The sequence below is a fragment of the Lutra lutra genome, chromosome 4 (assembly GCF_902655055.1).
Source record: "Lutra lutra chromosome 4, mLutLut1.2, whole genome shotgun sequence".
NCBI classification, from domain to species: domain Eukaryota; kingdom Metazoa; phylum Chordata; class Mammalia; order Carnivora; family Mustelidae; genus Lutra; species Lutra lutra.
The window spans coordinates 76,996,270-77,003,440 of NC_062281.1; the positions used below are offsets into that span (position 1 = coordinate 76,996,270).

Sequence of the window (7,171 nt, forward strand, 5' to 3'; positions counted from 1 at the left end):
CACCAGCTCTTCCTGTGACATTGGGCAGGCCACCTAACCTCAGTCTTCCCATGCACAAAATACGAATAACAGCACTTACATTCCAGGGTAGATGTGAGGATCAAAAAAATTGATATTAGTACAGTGCTGGCTAATGTTATGTACCCAGTACTGTTCTAAGTCCTCGTATGTAATTCTTGTAAACCACCAGGAATTGCCTCCACATTTCACTTTCCTACCAGTACAACATGAGTAACCATGACAGTAAGTTTTAAACTTCCTGGTTTTTATCCTTAAATTTCAGACTTTATTCTTAAATTTAAACACAGTTATTTAGATCAAAAATTCTGCTAATAAAACTGTGTCTAAACAGACACTTAACACATTCATTTTCTTTACTGTTTTACCAATAGTGTGTACCATGAATTAGGTAGTTTTAAACTTCTGTTAATTTCCTTTTGTAAGTAGTACGATGACACTGTCATTGCAGCAAGAGACCAGTAGATGGCTGTCCACAGACAGGAACAAACACCTATAGTAAGAGTCTACAAGATCATTTTGAAAGAGCTACAAAAATCAGTAAAGGAAGGCTATGGATAGATATGTTGAAAACACAAAGTTTGCAATGGTCCTAAGAATTTTTTTTTTATTTTAAAATGAAACGGATATTTAATTCCACCTTTTCACAGTAAAATCTTCATTAAACTGCTAGAGGAAATACCTATTTGGGTATAACGTTCCCAAAGACCAACTTGGTTAATACCAAAGTACTTATAATCTTATAATATGCATAATTGATCTAAGGCATTAAGGATGGCAACCTGTATTTTCTTCTTTTGGATAAATTGTCAATTTTTACTTTTTCTCCAATATCTTACATTATGTTAGAACATTACCTTTCTAATGAAAACATGGGGCCTACAGGAGCAGTTAACTTTCAAGAGAAAAATAAAAAACAAAATGTCTCAACTAAACACAAATTTGAAAAATAGGCTTTCGTGACATTTTTCTGTTATCTCAACCAGCTGTTTCCTGAGTTCTGGTTACATCTACAATTCTTCCCTTACATGCTGGGCCACAATTAGCCTTTTTCTATACTGAAATTCTTTTCTAAGGTCAAGGAAGTTAATTTGTTCACCATTTTCTCAAGTACTTGAAGGGGACGGGAAACCTAAGAATAAATGTACCAGATTTGTTCCTTTAAAAAAAAAAAAATCACAAACAGTTCTCAAGCATTCCTACTGGTAGCCATAGCAGTAAGCTAAAGCCCTGAGTTATGAAGTCTCATTTAGGTTACACCTAGTAAACTAAGACCACAGATTTTCAGATTTGTTTGCTGCAAATTCTCCCAATAATGGTTTTTACAGTCAGATGACACTTTAGAATAACTGAACTAGAAATACACAAACTTTAATATTTAAATTAACTGGTAAATGGCAGAAAAATCTATATACATATATTTATGAGCCAAAGAAAGCCAGCTATTAGCTATGCCCAATTATCACCAAACAAATAAATTTGTGCTATTAGTTGATAAAAGCTTTAAGTATGATTTCCCTCCAAGGAACAGAAGGGAAAGGCTCAAGAAGGAGCCCTAATGGGAGGGGTCAGAGGTCTGTCCTTCACCAGTTCTGTGTGTCTGAGCACATTTAACTCTTCTGCATTCAGCAGTTCACATGTAAGATAATGAGGTTATTTATTCTTCCTTCTGCCCTGTACCAAAACCAGTCTTACCTATTTCCTTCCACTTAACCACTCTGTCATCCTTAAGTATATGTGTCCTCCTTACGCTCTCTCCTGGCTACCCAAGACAGTTGACCGCTCTTGGTTTTTCCACTGTACTTTGTCCCATAAACTCAGTATAACGGAGATCTTGAAGGGTCTTATCCGATATTACCTTATCCGAACAGAGAGGCGATAGCATGTTTTAGAGTTCGGGAGACGGCCTAGGTCTCCAGGGTGGGCCTCCGGATGCACAGGATAATCCCGGCAGCCAGGCATTTTTGCCCTCAATTTCCTCCGAGGGAAAGAACCCAAGTTCAGTGCTTTCTAGAAACGGATTAGATGGATCTGCCGCTCTGGGAAGCCAGAAGGCGAAATATCCCGAAAATGTGTTTCAGGCTATGAAAAAGGTTTGAAACAACACGACCAGGTGGTCAGTCATTTTCCCCAATATCTACGTGAGTTAAACTCAGAGTAAGTTACCCACCTGCTCATAGAAAGAGTGCTTCGGTTTGTATAGGAAGCAACATTTGCAGTGTAAAAACTACACGAGTCTTTGCAGAGGCCAGGGGTAGGTGCACCAGGAAGAGGAGTTTCTCGGGTTTTAGGTCATAGTCTCCCTGTCATCTCTTCCAGGTGGCCTGAGGACCGTGGTAACTGCAGGGGCGGGGACGCCGCCTCCCGGGGCTCTAAGTCCTCCCGGCCGAAAGGGGGCACCCACAGCCACGCCTTTCCCGCCAACTCCTCGAGTGCTCTAGCCCCGACTCGCGCAGCCGCCTCGAGAGCCCTCAGGGCAATTCCTCTTCCGGGGCAGCGCGGAGGCGCATGCGGGACCCGGATGCAGACGGGAGGGCAGCTATATAAGCGCCACGCAGGCCTCACGGCTTCCTTTTTGAGGAAGACGCGGTCGCAGGTCAAGCGGTGCTTTGGACGCCCCGCTTGTGCTCCTGACTCACCGCTGTTCGCTCTCACCGAGGAACAAGTCGGTCAGGAAGCCGCGCCGCAGTCATGGTGAGGCGGGGGTCGGCACCGCGCGGTTGGGGACGCGGAGGGACACGGTCCCTTCTGGGGACGGATTCTGGGATGGGAGGAAGCGGTGGGAATACGAGCCCCACTTACTCTGTGGAGGAGGTCGTGAGATGGTAGAGGAGCCTGGGAAGTCCCTTTAAGGTCGTTTCCAGGCTTTTAAGAAATCTGTCTTTATTTGTGTAATGATAGGCTTTTAAAGACACTGGGAAGACACCTGTGGAACCGGAGGTGGCGATTCACCGAATTAGAATTACTCTCACCAGCCGCAACGTAAAATCTTTGGAAAAGGGTCAGTATGGTATCTTCACGTTGAGACCTGTGGGCAAAAAATAGAACGAATTTGTTTTTGTTGCTGTACAGGATTGACTCAGGACTCAAGTGACAAGTTGCTTAACTTAGAAAAGGCAAAGGAGAAGGATCTATGCTTAACTGTTCATGTGTTTCTTAAACCCTTGTTGGCGATGAGGAGACGATTACTGTGTTGAACGATGATGATAGTTTTATACGCTATTCTGAGCCAGCATCAGCTAAAATTACTAACGCTCTGACTGTTTTGAAAGAACTGAAAAGATGCTTTTATTTTTCTGTAGTATGTGCTGATTTGATCAGAGGCGCAAAAGAAAAGAATCTCAAAGTGAAAGGACCAGTTCGGATGCCTACCAAGGTGAAGTAAATTGGGGGGGAAGGGAGGAACACAAACTAAAAGAAAAATAGTTGGTAAAACTTGGTTCATGTCCAGTGCCTGATTTTCACAGCTAACTGTGAAACTGTTTCTCTTGGGTGGGGTATGGTGCTTTCATAAGGGCACTGTCTTGGCTGAGGAGAACTAATTTGCGGTCATAAATAGATGGTGATTTCGGTAAAAAGGAATGATGCTCTGGGAAGTATTTACAAATGAAATAAAGAAGTACTAGTTTTGTAGGTGTCCTAGGAATAAGCATAAAACCATAAATGCTTGGTTTCCTTTGTCTTTTGTTGCAGACTCTGAGAATCACTACGAGAAAAACTCCTTGTGGTGAAGGCTCTAAGACTTGGGATCGTTTTCAGATGAGGATCCACAAGCGGCTCATTGATTTGCACAGTCCTTCTGAGATTGTGAAGCAGATTACATCCATCAGTATTGAGCCAGGAGTTGAGGTTGAAGTCACCATTGCAGATGCTTAAATCAACCTTTTTAATAAATTGATAATCCGTTGTTAAGGCTTGTTGACTTTTTCCCTAAGTACCCACGTATTTTAGGAGTACAGAGTTGCACTACAAAATCCTTGTCCACCTTTTGCATAGTGAAAATTAGGTTAATATTCTAGGGATGGGTGGTCTGTCCTGTTTTCATTGTATCTTAAGAGGCCACTAAAGCAATTGGTTCTTGACATCACCTGAAAACTAAGTTGTATTAACTAAATACATGGAGACCTTAGCATTGATGAATGTATACAATGTGGTGGTTCATAACTGGCTGCGTATTAGAGCTTTTCCAAAAGACATCTGGGTTTTAATCCCAAAAATTCTGATTTGTAGGCAGGTAACTAACATGGGAAATACTAAGTTCTGCCAATTAATACATCCTTTCTCTTGACATTACGCTAGAGTTAACTTAGCAAATTGTTAAATATTTTGGAAATATTGGCCTTTATATTAAGCAGTTTTGCAGAGAAGTGTTTTAATTAACAGGTCAAAAAAAGACCCAGTATTTAGGTTATATTTATATAACTATATACAGGCCTTGGAGTTTCTTTTAATGTGGAGCTATACTAATGTGTAGTTTATATATAAACATTTAATAGATGTGTGTTAAGAGAAAAGCGTGTCATTAGTAGAGCAAATTTATTTAGGCGGACCGCTATGACACAGTAATGGATAACATTGTTTAGCTATTAGACTCTATGCTTTTTTTTATTTTTAAAAATTTAGAGAGCAGGACTGCTTGGGGGGCAGGGTAGGGGGAGAATCCCAAGCAGACCCCACTGAATGGAGTCTGACAGGGCTTAATCTTACAACCCCAAGATCTTGACCCGAGGAAAATCAAGAGTCAGACGTTCAGTCACCTGAGTCACCCAGGCAGTCCACTGTTTATGCTTTATTTTCTTAAATGCTGTTCTTGTGCAAATCTGGAAACTGGCTGTGAGGTTTGGCTTGCCTGATGACTGGAGCATTATTAGTAGCATAGATGAGATTTAAATGGGCTCATGGAATGAACATCCTCTTGATGTCCCATAGAAGTATTGAAATTTTTGCTTTTTAGGTTGTATAATCCTCTGGATATCCTCAATAGGCCTAATTCTCTACTAGAGAAAATTTTGTAGAAAAAACAAAATTTTTGCAAATTACAAAGTTGACCAGAAAAAGTCATTGTGATTAGAATTAAGTCATGAAACGCCTTTTTCCTGGGTTTGGACTTAGATCTTCACTTCTCTGTACTATGTTGTCCCCTGTCCTCAGTTACCATGTGTGTTCAGACTTCAGCTGAGATTGCTCTGTACATCTGCTTGTGTACTAGACAGCCTGCACCTCAAGCAGTTCAAACCTGACATTAAGATGAAAATCCTCTTCCCTCCTGCAAACTTGGGTTCTTTCTCAATCCATGGTCAACCACACAGCCACATGGGTCACTCAAACATTGATTTCACATCTATCCAAGTCCTTGATTCTACTTGTTTTAGACTTCAAAAAATAATTCAGACATCAGGGATTTGAGTGGGACTGAATCTGGAAAGAACTATGCCAAGTTGATAAAATCTCAGGTATTTTTTAACTAATTAATTATAATTTAATGAACCAATTAGCTTGGGAAACTAAAAGATTTTACTGTAACCGTTCAATAAACATTGCCATAAGCATAGTACTTGAAAAATTCCACAATATGAGTCTAGTTAAGGTAAGCATATAGATAACCTGTATGAGGTAAGCAGTGATCCATTCTTAGAAGCTAGTGTTCTTGGTTTACACATGAAAGAATTATTAATCAGAAGCCAGGTAGTGAGCTACTGGCCTGTTTTCCAGTTTTCTAGGCTGAAGAGAGCTGTTCAGGTAGTGTTAAAATCATTTTAAAACAAGTACCTGGTATGTGGCCCCCAGATAGAAGTACTTACAAGCTTGTTTTGATGATCCAAATGTACTCCAACACAGAAATCTGGAATACACTCAGTACCCAGAGAACTGCTTGGGAAAATGCCAGTCCTACGAAAACATGGCCACTTAGGACTAAAGAGTAGGGAAAGGGGTGCCTCAGTAAATCAGAAAATGTTGAAGTTTTGTGGCCTTAATAACACTTGTGAATTTTAGCTGATATGTGCCAAAGTAACTAATATATCAGCAATTGTAATTTTCCCCTTCAGATTGTTGGAGTTGTATTTAAGCTATAGGTAATATTTAGAGCTTGTAATAAACCCAAAATATAACACTTAAAATATTAAAACTACTATTTTTGATTCTTCAAACATTTAAGAACTACTTGGAAACAAAAGCCCTGCAGGATCTTGGGATACATAGAAACCAACTAAAGGTAGGTTAAATAGTGCTAATGGTGCCAGTGATTCAGAGTTAGAGGCCAGCTTTTATGGATTAGAGATGTAAAGAAATATTGGAAGTGGGAGGTCTCCAGTCCTCCCCATGGCTGTGCCATTTGCTGATCCCATTTCCTCACCTGACAGGGATACCTAAGTGCAAATGTGCAAGCGCTAGATACAGAGCGAACAGGCAAGAGAAGTAAAAATTCATGGCCATGCTGTCAGATCTGCTCAAAAGGTTATTTGGGTATGTGAGCTTGATACAATACTTCTTTGGGCCTCAGTTCTCCTGTGTAAAATAAAAGTATCTGAGTATATATGCGTGTTCCTTTGTCTGTCTCTGGGACATATTCCTACCAAACCAAGACTAGCTTGCTAGGCATAGGTTTCTCACACCAGGACCTCAGTTCCCACAGGGAAGGGTACACTGCTGGCCGGTGGTATTAGGTCAAATGACATTTGCAGAAGTATACATGAATCCTTGGGGGCATGGCCTTTCTGTGTCCTTCACCCAAAAACTGACCATGTAGGTCTAACTATGCTGGAGAACCTGGCAAAGCCAGTTTTATCTTTTTTTTTTTTCTTAGATTTTATTTATCCATTCGACAGAGATCACAAGCAGACAGAGAGGCAGGCAGAGAGAGAGAGAGGGAAGCAGGCTGCCCGCTGAGCAGAGAGCCCGATGCGGGACTCGATCCCAGGACCCTGAGATCATGACCTGAGCCGAAGGCAGCGGCCCAACCCACTGAGCCACCCAGGTGCCCCGCCAGTTTTATCTTTTGAAAGTAAGTTGAATTATTTCCTTCCTCCTAGGAATAGTATATTTCACTTTTATAGCAAGTTAAACTCTGAGAGAAGTGAATCCTTCCATATATTTTGTTCTATAAACTTTTTCTTTACATAGAACCCAACCTAAGAAATAGTTAATATTGTAT

General features: G+C 40.8%; 1 protein-coding gene and 1 non-coding gene across 2 annotated transcripts; both read left to right on the forward strand.

The window, feature by feature from the left end:
• Positions 1 to 2,520: 2,520 nt before the first annotated feature.
• Positions 2,521 to 3,930, forward strand: RPS20 (ribosomal protein S20). Its single transcript, XM_047728154.1, has 4 exons — positions 2,521 to 2,712; positions 2,920 to 3,019; positions 3,321 to 3,394; positions 3,712 to 3,930. Exons 1-4 carry the CDS (start codon positions 2,710 to 2,712, stop codon positions 3,892 to 3,894), a joined length of 360 nt encoding a protein of 119 aa, XP_047584110.1. The 5' UTR covers positions 2,521 to 2,709; the 3' UTR covers positions 3,895 to 3,930.
• On the forward strand, positions 3,187 to 3,253 carry LOC125099587 (small nucleolar RNA U54). Its single transcript, XR_007127294.1, has one exon. It is a non-coding gene; the product is annotated as a small nucleolar RNA U54 (small nucleolar RNA).
• Positions 3,931 to 7,171: the final 3,241 nt, after the last annotated feature.